This window comes from Lutra lutra, chromosome 14 (assembly GCF_902655055.1).
Source record: "Lutra lutra chromosome 14, mLutLut1.2, whole genome shotgun sequence".
NCBI classification, from domain to species: Eukaryota; Metazoa; Chordata; class Mammalia; order Carnivora; family Mustelidae; genus Lutra; species Lutra lutra.
Window position 1 is genome coordinate 26,068,134 of NC_062291.1, and position 15,636 is coordinate 26,083,769.

General features: G+C 38.9%; 1 protein-coding gene across 9 annotated transcripts in view; it reads right to left on the minus strand.

Moving 5' to 3' along the window:
- Positions 1-7,239: 7,239 nt before the first annotated feature.
- JMJD1C (jumonji domain containing 1C) overlaps positions 7,240-15,636 on the minus strand; it is a 337,814-nt gene continuing 329,417 nt past the window's right edge. For all 9 annotated transcript variants that reach the window (XM_047701577.1, XM_047701572.1, XM_047701571.1 and 6 more), the window contains 2 exons: positions 8,494-8,625; positions 7,240-8,172 (listed from right to left, as the gene is read on the minus strand). In XM_047701577.1, coding sequence (XP_047557533.1) covers positions 8,083-8,172; positions 8,494-8,625 — 222 coding nt within the window. In that variant the 3' untranslated portion in view covers positions 7,240-8,082. The remainder of the gene's footprint in view (positions 8,173-8,493; positions 8,626-15,636) is intronic.

The window sequence follows — 15,636 nt, forward strand, 5'->3', positions numbered from 1 at the left end:
AAAAGGGCAGAAGGGTGCCTGGGTGGCTCAGTGGGCTAAGCCTCTGCCTTCAGCTCAGTTCGTGATCTCAGGGTCCTGGGATCGAGCCCCGCATCAGGCTCTCTGCTCAGCAGGGAGCCTGCTTCCCGCCCCCCCCCCCCCCCGCCCTCTGCCTGCTTCTCTGCCTACTTGTGATCTGTCAAATAAATAAAATAAAAAAAAAGGGGGGGGGGGCAAAAGACATAAACAGATGTGTCTCCAAAGAAGACAGAAGATGGCTGACACAGGAAAAGATGCTCATCACTTATCATCAGAAGAATGCAAATCAAAACCATAGTCAGATATCACTTCACACCATACTGCAAAGAATGGCTAAAATAAACACAAGAAACAAGTGTTGATGAAGATGTGGAGAAAAAGGAATCTTCTTGTATTGTTGGTAGGAATGTAAACTGGTGTAGCCAAAAAGTTATAAATAGGACTACCCTATGATCCAGTAATTCCAGGACTAGATATTTATCCCCAAAGTACAAAAACACTACTTTCTAAAGATATATGCACTGGGTATGTTTATTGCAGCATTATTTATAATAGCCAAATTATGGAAGTAGCCTAAGTTGCATTGATAGATGATTGGATAAGATGTGGTAGAAATATATAGTGGAATATTATTCGGCCATAAAAAGGAATTAAAGCTTGCCATTTGCAACAACACGGATAGATCTATAAAGTATAATGCTACGTAAGATATGTCAGAGAAAGACAAATACCATATGATTTCACTCATACGGAATTTAAGAAAACAAATGAACAAAGAAAAAAGAGACAAACCAAAAACAGACTCTTAACTGTAGAGAACAAATTGATGGTTACCAGAGGGGAGGTGGGTGGGAGGATGAGAACAATAGGTGATGGGGAAGAAAAGTACCCTTCTCATGATAAGCACCGAGTACAGAATTGTGTAATTGCTCTAGTGTATGCCTGAAACTAATAGAATACTGGATGTTAACTATAGTGGAATTAAAATTTTACAAACTTATTAAAAATGTTGATGGAATAGGATACTTGAGGTATTTGTTGAATTTTTAAAATGTAGGCTCATTTATTGGAAAACTGCCAACATAATGAAGAGGCTCACAATTCAAGACCGAGATTTGGACTTAGGCTATTTTTGTTTTATTTTAAATTATTTTAGAACATTTCTTTTTTTTTAAGATTTTATTTGCTTATTTGACAGAGAGAGATCACAAGTAGACAGAGAGGCAGGCAGAGAGAGAGAGAGAGAGAGAGAGAGAGAGAGAGAAAAGCAGGCTCCCTGCTGAGCAGAGAGCCCGATGCGGGACTCGATCCCAGGACCCTGAGATCATGACCCGAGCCGAAGGCAGCGGCTTAACCCACTGAGCCACCCAGGCGCCCTATTTTAGAACATTTCTTAAGGGGCACCTGGTGGCTCAGTGGGTTAAGCCTCTGCCTTCGGCTCAGGTCATGATCTCAGGGTCCTGGGAACCCCACATCGGGCGCTCTGCTCAGCAGGGAGCCTGCTTCTTCCTCTCTCTGCCTGCTTTTTTACCTACTTGTGCTCTCTGTCAAATAAATAAATAAAAAATATTTTTAAAAATTTCTTAAAAGTATTATCTACACCCACTGTGGGGCTCAAACTCATGACCTCAAGATTGAGAGTTGCATGCTCTAATGACTGAGCCAGTCAGGCACCCCTATCTTTGGCTATTCTTTTTCTTTCCGTTTTTATTATTTTTTAATTAACATATAATGTATTATTTGTTTCAGGGATACAGGTCTGTGATTCATCAGTCTTACACAATTCACAGTGCTCACCATAGCACATACCCTCCCCAATGTCCATCACCCAGCCACCCCATCCCCTCCAGCAATTGTTTGTTTCGTGAGATTAAGAGTCTCTTATGGTTTGTCTCCCTCTCTGGTTTCATCTTGTTTCATTTTTCCCTCCCTTCCCCTATGAGCCTTTTTTTTTTTTTTTAAGATTTTATTTATTTATTTGAGAGAGAGAGAGAGAGGGAGCATGAGGAGAAGGGGAGGGTCAGAGGGAGAAGCAGACTCCCCGCTGAGCAGAGAGCCCGATGCGGGACTCGATCCCAGTACTCTAGGATCATGACCTGAGCAAAAGGCAGTCACTTAACCAACTGAGCCATCCCGGCATCTCTGATTATTTCGCTTATCCACATTGTTGCAAATGGCAAGATTTCATCTTTTTGATGGTCACATAATATTCCATTGTTTGATACACACACACAAACATACACACCCACCCCCCACATCCTCTTTATCCATTTATCTGTTGATGGACATCTAGGCTCTTTCCATAGTTTGGCTATTGTGGACATTGCTGCTATAAACATTGGGGTGCACGTGCCCCCTCGGATCACTACGTTTGTATCTTTAGGGTAATTACCCAGCAGTGCAATGTAGGGTAGCTCTACTTTCAACTTTCTGAGGAACCTCCATACTGTTTTCCAGAGTGGCTGCAGCAGCTTGCATTCCCACCAACAGTGTAGGAGGGTTCCCCTTTCTCTGCATCCTCGCCAACATCTGTCATTTCCTAACTTGCTAATTTTAGCTATCTTTGGCTATTTTAAAATGGTATTTTTCATTGTCTTTCCATGGTGGCCAATCTATTTGTGTGTTTATAAAGCCACTAGAAATATTTAGTTTAAAAGTTAGGATGGCACAGTAGTAGTTGGGGGGAAAAAATACCAAACAGCATACCAGTTTTTATATAATACATGATCTCTGTTTTGTGAAGTGAAAAAAACACATAGGAAAGATTTGTGGTAAGTAAACTACTAACAGTGGTCACCTCTAGGTGGGGAAACTACAAGCACCCCCACTTACCCCCAGTTCTTCATACTTGGTATGAAGTACATGGTACTTGGTACATATCTTGACAAATCCAGGAAAAATAAGTAATTTTCAAAACTGCTGAGGTTTTTAACAATCAAAAATGGTTTGAGCTTCATTCAATTAGTGGTCATCCCTATCTACCTTTTATTTTTATTTATTTTTAATTTTTAAAAAAGATTTTATTTGAAAGAGAGAGATCACAAGCAGGCAGAGAGGCAGGCAGGGAGAGAGGGGGAAGCAGGGTCCCCTCTGAGCAGAGCCCGATGCGGGGCTTGATCCCAGGACCCTAAGACCATGACGTGAGCTGAAGCAGAGGCTTAACCCACTGAGCCACCCAGGCACCCCATATTTTTTTCTTTTTTAAAGAGAGAGAGAACAAGCACAAGCAGTGGGAGTGGCAGAGGGAAAGCAGGAGCCATAGTACCTGGGGCTCAATCCCATGACCCTGGGATTGTGACCTGAGCCAAAGGCAGATGCTTAACCCACTGAACCACCCAGGCGCCCCTTTCTCCCTTTTAAATAAACCCTTCTCCCTGTTCAGTTGACACTGAGCTCACTGAACACCACAGAAAATGTGTTGAACACCAGGAAGATGAGGAATCAACGCTGGACTTGAAAAATTCAAGAAAACTGTTATTGGTTGGGAAGATGTGAATGGAGTACTTAGAACCGAATGTGGACTCCTAACTCAGCATACCTGAAAGCCGACTATGAAAGATCAGTATGTCCTATGTACCTCCTCAAAAGTTCCATCAACAAGAAATGAACAGCAAATTCCCATGATTTCTAGAGCTTATACATTTCTTTTAGAACACATAACCATTAGTCACTGGGCTCAACAGCCACGTTTCTCCTCTGGGAGGGAATATGAGATGATGCATCAAGTCATGGGCCTAAACAATTCAACAGATATACCAAATTTTTAAATTACTAGAATTTGTTCCTGAAACCCTAGGGCTTCCTCAGCTCAAAGCTCTGGTTTGAAAAATCTTTTGTTGTACAGTCAGTTCAGAGGTTAAGTATTGTTTTGAAAATGCAAATTTGTCCCAACATAAATTTATAGGGAACAATCTAAGCATGATGTGCATTTTGTTTGTTAAGGGGCAATTTTGTCTGCAGGAAAAACTTGAGTGCAGAAAACTGCACCACCTGAACCTTCATGATGACATTGAGTCCCACCCATCCATCCGCATCTGGTGTTAACATTTTACTTCTGCTCTCCTAGAACCCTATTTTGAACACTTCACAGTGTTTGTCACAAGCAGCACGCATTCTGATGCCCATTTCCAAATCAGATTTCTGGTTTTCTTCAAGATAACGTGCCATATTGGGGCGCCTGGGTGGCTCAGTGGGTTAAAGCCTCTGCCTTCGGCTCAGGTCATGATCCCAGAGTCCTGGGATCGAGCCCCGAAATCGGGCTCTCTGCTCAGCAGGGATCCTGCTTCCCTCTCTCTCCCTGCCTGCCTCTCCATCTGCTTGTGATCTCTGTCAAACAAATAAATAAAAATCTTTAAAGACAATATGCCATATTTATTTTATAGTGTTAATCTACTTAAACATGTAACATATGTAAGACATTATCGTCTCAAATGTATTACTGATAAAGTTTTTCAATGTTATGCCCAAATCCTCCCTTTCTCCCCTTTTAAGTCCTGTTATATTTTTACGAGACTCAGCATAGTACAGTGATTTTTAGGGACTGAGTATAATGGGATTCAAGGGGTTCAATCTCCTTTCCCAAGACATTAGTTATAGGGTGACCTTTAATATTTACATCTGGAAAAAAGTTTGCGAACAAGAATGCTCATATTAATCTTGTCCTTTTTCCTCATTCCTGTATTAATAGCTTGATAGGACCTGTGAAGCAGTTATCATTCTCACTATATTAGCAGAGGACTATACTGGTCCCCTTGGAGTCAGTCCCCATCTTAACTTGTGCTTCTTCATTTGATTTGTTCACTGACCCAGCTCTCCAAATTTTTCAGCATCTGTCAAATCGAGGGTCCAAGACTAGGGGCCAGGAGAGCATTGTTGGGACTCATTTGTCCTCAGAATGTACCTCCTCCCAAAATGGAGTCCAGCTGTCACCCTCACATACAACACACCATTCTTGATTTGCCACTCCACTGACCCCAGGGCTGAGGTCTTTTTCAAAGACAAGACACAGAAAAGACAGGCAATCCTCCAGTCTTAACTGCAGCTGGTTGGCTTATTTACAGAGAACTGCCGTGAACAGCTTAAGTCAGCTGTGAAAATCTTCCCAGTCAGGAAAGGGATTCTCTTTGTATGCAGCCAATGGCCTGGAGCTTGCCTACATTTCATTTTTGTTTGAAAGTCACTTTGCTTTCATTAAAAGAACCAGGTTGATTACTATGAAAGCCAAAGTACTCAGTTCCTATACCTTTCATATAGTTTCACTATTGAGATTACTGTGTAAACCAGGTATGTCATAACTTGAGCCGGAATCTTGGCCACCTGCTATACTCCAGTTCATAGTGCATAGTGTAGTTGTAGAATGGTAATTGAATCGTTTTTTTTCCCTCTTCTGTGGTCAACATTCCTGGTCTGGTCTGGCAGAATATCTTTGATAGGCTGGCATCTAGAGATAGAACATGCTAAATTTATGTTTCTGTATCTTTGGTATGTGTTCACACACAGAATAAACAAAGTAAAGGTATGAGAGCGTATTTTTTCTTCTGAAGCTCACTAATCTTACAGAGATATCATGAAACCCACATTCCACCTACCAAAGGGAAGTAACAAGGAACTAGACATTTTATGGGTGTTTCAGTCTCAGAATGTGTTGGCAAAAGAGAAATGGATTTGGACTCATGTAATTCATTGGTCAGGAAAAGGAATTCAGATTCAGGTCCAAAATTACACCAAAAAAGGAGGGACCCCTGAAGCTTTTCAGATTATTCGACACATTTATTACTTACTCTCTATCACCATCAGGAGGAAACAGACATGGTCAGATGGTTTCATATATGAGAAGCATCGGAGTCAAGCAAAAGGATGGAGGGAACAAGGTAAATGGTCAGAGGAATTGCTACATCAGGGAGCAATTGATCAGCAATATAAGTAACACAACTGCCAGCCGTCCAAAAGTCAGATGTCTTTAGTAAGCATTATTGTCCATTCATCCCACCCTGCCTCACCAAGAATTAAGTCACTAGCATGAAATTCAGACCACGGATAGAATCAAATACTCTTATCAGATGAGTCTCCTTTGAAAGAAGCCACACTGCCTTAGTTTAGCTATGCTGTAGGGTTTATAGTATGGTTAAAAAGGTGGCTCAAACAACAGCCAAAGAAGCAAAACCATTTGGAAGAAAATCAGCATAAGTCTCTGGGTTCTTGGTAGACTTTAGGGGACGAGCAGGCAATCTACTCCAGAATTATTATCTTGGGCTTGAAATTAATTTCACCACAACATTAAATAGGACTTTTGAAAGTGTTAAGCAAGAAGTGCCATTTATGTGATGAAACATGTTTTGAAAAACATTAAAGTCAAAAACTTACAGAAGAAGATTCACATAATCATTTTAACTGTGCCTCAGCCTGGTTTTTCTACCCAAGTGGTCATCAGCCTCCCATGAACTCTTATGCCACATGAGGCATTAATGTGAAATGTAACTGCTCACATTCCTGGCTGAATCCTGCCTGAGTGGAAGGTGATATAATAAATAGGTCACATGGGGCTAAAAATGGTAAAAAACAAAACAAAACAAAACAAAACAGGATAAAAATCAAGCAACTTGCAAGGTCACAACTTGGGCTACTTACTTTTTTCTTTTCAACTGTTCTTTCAGATGAAGATAAAAGGCTGTCCCCTCAATATCCTGCAGGTGTCAGTGGAGAACTACATTATTTCCAGGAGCATTCAAATAGGGCAATGTGAACCTCAAAGCGACCAACTGTAACAGCTATTAAAACCAAGACTTTAAAATGAAAACAAATTACCAAGCAGGATTCATTCAACTGAGGCTGGCTGACTTTAGTCTCTTCCCTACCACTGCTTCCCTGACTTCTTCCCACCCACAAAACTGTATTATCAGCTGTCTCTGCTATGAAAAACACTTACTTGAAACAGATCACATATGCTCATAATCATGGCTTTTTAATTCATTTATGGGTTCTTCTTTCAATGAGAAAGTGGTCATAAATAAGAAATGGGAGTTACCTGTATTCCTTTCTTTAGCTGGGCCACAGCACAAGTAAGTTGAGACACCTGTGATAGCTCATAAAATCTATAGAAAAGCTGGAAACTTCTAAGGAGAAATGTTCCAGAAGAGAATGTTATCATAAGAAAATGCAAGCAGTCATCACGACAGTGAATCCCCAGTAGTATGTTAGAAGAAAGAACTCTGGAACAAGCCATTTTCTGATAAAGTCCTTTTAATGGAAAATGTAAAACCCCTTTCAACTTTAATGTACAAAGCCATATGTAACACTTGCACTTTTAACAAATAAAAGCAAGCCAATGTTTTAAAAAAATACATCATTAAATGTATATATGTATATATTTACATAGCATATTAAGTTTAATATTTAGCTTTAAAAGTTCACATAAATTTTACGAAAATGAGACAATTTTAAATAAATTACACCTTTTGAAAATGTTTAATTGTACAGTCAATAGCTTCAACAAAATATTGAAGTGTCCTTATTTAGTATCTACTTTATATACTTCATATTTTACAAATTTTACAATTATTTGGCAGTAATTTTCTGATTATGACATGAATGCTGTGCGATTCAGCAATTTCCCAAATGCAGGCAATAGCTGGTGTTTGTGTCCTATTCTCACAGTAACTGTCTCAATGTAGTGAAAAATATCAGTTATTTTAGTAAACTGTACAAGGTCACATTTACACTTGATCAACAATATAGCATAGAATTTTGTTTGTTTTTTTTTTTTTTTTTCAAAAATAAATACATCATTTTAAATCTGGCATTTTCACAAACATCATATACACTATAATACAAAAACAGCTAGGAAGCGCTGCTTTTTAAATTTAGCTTGTTTACATAACTAACATTGAATCACAGGGGCTGTGACATATGCTATACTGCTGCGGTATCAGTAACAAGTAATTACTACAAAAGAGAATTTCTTGGCACTGATGGTTTTATGAAGCTTAAGTCAATGTGCATACATAACGTCGTTCGAGAGTAAGTAATTCCAGTTCAATGGCCTAAAAACATCAAACTGGACCACACCTAATTTTCTTCCATATCCTCTACTTCATCTTCATGTATCTTCAAAGCTCTCACCATTTCCTTGACTGCATGATACAATATATTTTTAACCTGAAAGAGATGTTGGCATTTCTAATCACTTCAGCTGGAGATAAAAGTAACAAATGAAAACTGCTATATTAAAAAATTTTTTTTTCCTTAATGAAACAAAGCCAAATTCAAGAAAAACAAATGTGATAGTTAAAAATGTTAAACTGCAAGTCAGGATAAGGGTCACTAAAAATCATACAATTAAATGCATATTGTTATTCTGTGGTTGTTATCCAAATATGACAAACTAGGCACTGATTACCCAAGCAGTTCTGCAGGTTTCCTGTTTCTGAATAGAAAAGTCATGCAGAGCAGGAGCTCGTTAGAAAGTTTGTCTCTCACCTGTAGTTTATCATCATAATTGATTTCCTCCTTCAAAAGTCTCAGTTCCTGTGTTAAATGAAATGACTGTACAAGATGTTCTGGAGACACAAAGTCTTCAGTTACCTGAATACAGCTGTGAAAATTCTGTACCTATCCCCAAAAAAAAAAAACAGTGAAATATCAATTTTAGGAGGCAGCACTATCAGAGAACTTATTTTCTCCAAAACATCAAATGCATTTCAAAGCAGAACAGGACTTTATAAATGGAATATTTTTACATAATGAAAAGAACAGAACTTTTCCAGGAATCCTTCAGAGAGGCTGATAATCAGATCCTAAATTATCAGTTTAGTCAAGGTGATTTTTTGGTGTTACTTTAGCAACAACAACAAAAAAGCTAACTGGAAGGTATCTGCTTTACCATTCAGTCAAACAATCTGATGTTTGTTGGTGCTCCTTTGGCTTTCAGCATTTGGGTCATTTCACTGTTAACTTTTGTTTTTTAAGATTTTTTTTTTTTTCCAATTTGAGAGAGGGGGAGGAGCTGAGGGAGGAAGAGAATCTTAGGGAGACTCCCCATTGAGCATGGAACCCAACTTGGGGCTTGATCCCAGGACCCTGAGATCATGACTTGAGCCAAAATTAAGAGTTGGACGCTTAACCAAATGAGCCATCCAGGCGCCCTTCCCTGTTAACTTTTACAACCGAACGTAGATGAAAGCAAAAGAAACGAAATTTAGTTTGTGAGGAATGGGGATGAAAACTGTAGTTTCAGAGATCTATTGCTCACAACAGTTTTAGAATTACCCTAGAATTTTATTTGTGCCTTTCTTTCAAATACTAAAGTATACCTTCAGGCTCCAGTGGCATCAGTACAACTGTTTTTAATAGTTATACCTCCCCTGACTAAATGGTTTTCGGAAGAAGCCAGTCAACAGTCTTATCTGTTGGGGCACCTGGGTGGCTCAGTGGGTTAAGCTTCTGCCTTTGGATCAGGTCATGATCTCAGGGTCCTGGGATCAAGCCCCATATGGGGCTCTGTGCTCAGCAGGGAGCGTGCTTCCCCCTCTCCTCTGCCTGCCTCTCTGCCTACTTGTGATCTCTCTCTGTCAAATAAATAAAAATCTTAAAAAAAACCCAGTCTTATCTGTTATTTGTACACCATGTACAAATTGACTCAGTACTTCACTATTTCTTGGAATTGTTTTCTATTAATGCTTAGTATAATCACACAGAAGGACCGGGCTGATCCAATCTGGATTTTATGACATTTTAGGTTGTCTTCTAGTGATATGAATGGATACCATAGAATTCCTAGGAAAGGAGAAATAATTGAAAAGTAAGCATTTACACTAGTTCTAATTTTTAAAAAAGATTTTTTATTTGCTTGGGAGAAAGATAAAGGGAGAAGCAGAGGGAGAGGGACAAGCAATCTCCACACTGAGCATGGAGCCTGACACAAGACCCCGAGATCAGGACCAGAGCTGAAATCAAGAGTTGGACTCTCAACCAACTGAGCCACCCAGCCATGCCAACACTAATCCTAATTTTTAGGTTTAATTGGGAGGTGTGAGAAGAAGATAGTTAAGTGGGGAACAGAGAACAGTGAAAAAAAATCTAACAATAGCGTGATGGAATCCAAAGGCAGTGAAATTCCTCCTCCGGGCACACTGTCTACCTGAACAGATGCTCAAGTCTGCACGTTGTTTAAGTCAAGCAATGTCCCTCTATTGATCACCTGATAGCATATATAAACATTCTCTTGCTTTAATCATTAGGTTGTTGGTTCCTCTGCAGGATGAACATAGTGATGCCTCACATTTTCAGCGCTGCTATACAGTCTCCCTGGATCTTCACTATGTGTCTCTAGAACAGATGCTCTACTTCACAGAGCAGGAAACTATGGATAAGAAGTTCAGTGCCTGTTCCAAGAAAAATCAGCCAACAAATGGCAAGCCAACAGGAGCCCAGCTTCTGTAACATCTTGTCTAACAGATGCTTTATGGTCCTATATTAACTCAGTCACACCAGCATAGTTTCCAAATGTCCTGTCTTGTTATGTCTTTCACTTATGTGAACATGCTGTGGGGATTAAGTCCTTCAAAAGTTCTGGCATGTACCTTTCTTTGAGCATGTCTAGTTCTACTGTTTTTTAATTTGTCTCTTCATCGATATCCTACTTTTGTTCATATGTTGTCTTCCTGATTTTCTTCACCAGTTTCCTTTAACTCTGAGTTCATTTAAGACAGTTGGAAGAAAGTCTATGTCTAGTAAGTCCAGTGTCTGTGCTTCCTCAGGGATGGTTTCTGCTGATTATTATCCCTTTTTGCTGAAAACTGGACACAGGAACATTATAATGTGGTCACTGGAAATCAGATTCTCTCTCTACCTCACTGTTGCTGCTGATTATTGGACAAGGCTGTAGCCCTCCATTTCTTGTTACTTTCCCACACTATTCTTGCAAAGGCTGTGTTCCTTGTTGGGTGTGATCACTGAAGTCTGTTCTGTTATCTCAGTGGTCAGAGATTTCCTTAAATGCTCCAAATCAGCTGCCCTTTTCTTCACGGAACAGTCTCCCAACTGATGTTAATTTGGATTTGATTCCAGAGTTCTAAAAAAGTTGATTCTGTCAGTTTTTGCCAGTTCATGGTTATTTTAAATAAATCACTTTTAGAACTGTGACTTTTATTAGTGCTTAAAAATGGTATTATGCTTTCTAATGACCTCAACCCGATAATATTTTGCTTAAAGGCTTACAGGTCAGTTTGAAGAGACAAGGTTCAGTCTTAAAAGTAGAACCCATTTGAACTTCCCATTCCACTAATTCCTTTTTTTTGGCTATCTTTGATTCATTTACATTTCACTTCTTTGACAGACTGTCTTATTCATACTTGCCTGTGGGATCAACTGTAATCATAAATAGGTAGTGTTAAGAAAATGTAACTCTTGCCATATATATACACTGACTTAGGAGAATTTAAGAGTGAAAGATTTTGCCGGAAGTTCTTTTAGCGTTATGAATGCAGAAAATTCACAAGTTAGCAATATTATACTATGGATGACCAAGCATAATCAATTAAGATAAACAATTAAGGACAAATTTATCCTAAAGATTTTGTGGCTTAAAAAAAAAAAAAAGGCTGCTGTTTAAAATGAAGGCCACTGGGGTGCCTAGGTGGTTCAGGCAGTTAAGCATCTGCCTTCGGCTCAGGTCATAATCCCACGGTCCTAGGATCAGGTCCCATATTGGGCTCCTTGCTCAGTGGGGAGTCTGCTTCTCCCTTTGCCCCTCTCCCTGCTCTCTCTCAAATAAATAAAATCTTTAAAATGAATGAATAAATAAATAAATAAACAAACAAATAAAATGAAGGCCACTGAGGACATCAGGGCACTAGAGTTAAGACAAAGTAAATCCTGGAAGTCAGGGTCCACCTGCTCCATCTGGTGATATACTGGGGTTCCAAAGATTCACTCATGTTTGCCAATAGAAGATTAGCCTGCCATTGTTCTTAATATATGGAGGGTTGTGGCTATGATAACTTTCCCTCAGTGTGGCTTCTCAAAGTGCTGACTGCTGACAAACCAAAGAATACAATGTATTCTGGTCAAAACCATTTTTTGATAGGTGCCTTGTGTTTGTAAGGACTTTCTATCTAACGGTTTTTGAAGTGTGGTCCTCATTTTTAGTATATGTGCTGCCGAAGTGAGCACGAAGTGTGGTCCTCAGAGAGTACTGTAAGCATCACCTGGGGACTTGTTAGAAATGTAAAATTTCAGGTCCCTCCCGCAGACCCATTGAATCAGAAGTTCTGGGGGTAGGGTCCAGCAATCTCTTTTATCAAATCTTCTAGGAAATCCTGATGTATGCTAACACATGAGAAGCACTTACTTAGACTTTGGGTTTATTTTAAGGGCTACCTATAGTCTATTGGAAGTGAAGTCATCAATGAAAAGCTTTCAGGACCTCTAAAGACTAAGTAAGTTGTAAATAATTACATCTCAAATGCAAGTTCATATTGTGAACATAGAGTTCTTATTTCCTTTTAATTCTCTCTCAAATCCACATTATCATCACTTCTGAGTCATGGACAACACGCTTTCAAAAGAGTACAAATAACCATGCTGTCATTATCACACCACATAAGGAAAAGACAGAAATTTTTGTGCTTATAGCTGGCAATTCTATGCCAAAATATGCAGCAGAGTGGTCTTGGAACACTCAGCAAGTTAGTAGCAGAGCTCAGAATAGAATTTGCCAATCTAGGTTATACATGCTATATTTAAGTATAACATCTTTTATACTCTAGAAATGAAATTTGCTCTCTAGAATCTAAGTGATATTTCTATATATCTCAAAAGAAAGCATGTTTTCCTATATACATATGTATATAGTCGTAACTGGAAGTTAGAGTCCAACCTAAGTAAACTTTTTGAAGGGGCCGGAAGACACATGAAGAGGCCAAAATTTACATGTTTGTACAAAGAGCACAATACATACAAATTATGTAAAGTTGTAACTTTGTTTTTATCTGTACTTGTGCAAAAATATGTTGTGTATGAGAACATATTTTCAGGCTGTCAGGACTTAAAATATTTAAGTGCATTATTCTAAACATGGGAAAGAGCAATGAAAAACCCATAAAACTCTGTCCTCATGAACTTTATATTCCAGGTGGGGATTAAAAGACAATAAACAAGGTAAATAAATTATGAATAATATTAGAAGGTGATGATTGAAATGGGGGATAAAGCAGGGAAGATGACAGGGAACTGGGGGACACAATTTGCACTTTAAAACTAGGGTGTTAAGGGAGACCTCACTGAGGAAGGTGACACTTGAGCAAATAAACCTTTAAAGAATGTGAAGAAGCAATCAGAGATCTCTTATAGAGATCTGAAAAAGGAATTCCAGGCCAAAGGATTAGCAAGCACAATGGCCCTGGGGAGGAAACTTGCATGGTGTATGTGAAAAACATAGAGAGGGCAGGGTGGCCAAAGAGAAGTAAGGAGGAGGGAAATAGGGAAGAAAGGTAGTGAAGAAAGGCAGTGAGACTTGAACAGGATACAAACAGAGATCATTCAGGACCTTGTGAAGCTTTGAGCAGTATTATGTGAACTAAACTTTTTAACACGATCACTATGCCTACTATTTTGAGAAAACATGGCTCTCTAACCACAAAAAAGCAAGAGCAGAGAGACATGTACATGGCACGGAATCTCTGGTAAACACTGATGGCCTCTGCAGGAGGGCAACTGGAGGCAAAGGTGAGAAAAAGAGTGAATTTTTTACTGTGAAGCCTATTGTACTACTTAGATTCTTTTTTTAAATTAACATATAATGTATTATTTGCCCCAGGGGTAGAGGTCTCTAAAATCATCAGGTTTACACATTTCACAGGACTCACCATAGCACATACCCTCCCCAATGTCCATATGTACTACTTAGATTCTTAAAAACTGTGTCACTGTATTACATTTCTTTTTTTTTTTTTTTTAAGATTTTATTTATTTATTTGACAGAAATCACAAGCAGGCAGAGAGGCAGGCTGGGGGTGGGGGAAGCAGGGTCCCTGCAGAGCAGAGAGCCTGATGCGGGGCTCGATGGCAGGACTCTGGGATCATGACCTGAGCCGAAGGCAGAGGGTTAACCCACTTAGGCACCCAGGGGCCCCTTACATTTCAAAATAAAAATTGAGACAGCATAAAACAACTAAACTATCCATACTCCCCTCAAAATTGAACCTTGGTACACACTTTGCACAATGTATAAAAATTAACTAAAAATGGATTATAGATCTAAATTTAAGACTAACCATAATAAAGCTTTTAAAAGAAAATGTAAGAGAAAATGTTTGCTATCTTGGGCTAGGCAGCAATTCTGGATACACAACAATAAAAGTATGATACATAAAAGAAAAAACTGATCACCTGAACTTCATCAGAATTAAAATACTTCTCTTTGGAAGATATCTTTAAGAAAATATAAGGACAGGGGCACCTGGGTGGCTCAGTGGGTTAAAGCCTCTGCCTTCGGCTCAGGTCATGATCCCGGGGTCCTGGGATCGAGCCCCACATCGGGCTCTCTGCTCAGCCAGGGAGCCTGCTTCCTCCTCTCTCTCTGCCTGCCTCTCTGCCTACTTATGATCTTTGTCTGTCAAATAAATAAATAAAAATCTTTAAAAAAAAAAAAAAGAAAAGAAAATGTAAGGACAAGCCACAGATTAGGAGAATATATTTGCAAAGTATATATTAGATAAAGGGCTTATGAAGTATTGTAGTTAAAACTCGAAACTCAGAAAAAAGAAAATACAACTGGAAAAATGTATAAAATATTTGAACACACAGATTTACCAACATAGATATATGGATGATGGCAAATAAATACATGATAAGATGCTAGACATACTTAGTTATTAAACCTACAATGTGATACCAATGCACGCTTATTCAAATGTTTAAAAACAAAACTGACAATAAGCAGAGGAAATGGAACTCACATATACTACTTTGGGGAATAGAAAATGGTACAATCACTTTGGAGAACCACCTGACAGTTTCTTGTAAAGTTAATCATATATTTATTTTATGACCAGCAAATCCCATCACTTATTGTTTATCAAACTTGAAATGAAAATCGATGTTCACAGAAAAACCTGTATGCAAAATTTTGGGTGGCTTTACTTATTATTTGTCCCAAGCTGGAAAACACCCAAATGTTCTTCAGTTGGTGAATGGATTGACAAACTGTTACATTTGTATAATGAACAACTACCCATCAATAAAAAGGATCCAGGGGCGCCTGAGTGGCTCAGTGGGTTAAGCCTCTGCCTTCGGCTCAGGTCATGGGTCTCAGGGACCTGGGATAGAGCCCCGCATCGGGCTCTCTGCCTGCCTCTCTACCTACTTGTGATCTCTCTCTGTACGTTAAATAAATAAACAAAATCTTAAAAAAAAAAAAAAAAGGGATCCAAATAATGGTATACACAAAAACATGGATGAATCTCAAATGTACTGTATGTTGAATAAGAAAGTCAGAATTATAGGAGGAAAACTAAGTAGTTGTAGGAATGTCAGATGAGAGATGACTCAAAAAAGGCAGGAGGGAATTTTTAGGATTAATCCAAGTGTTTGGTATTTTGTTGTGTTGCTACCTAACTATAC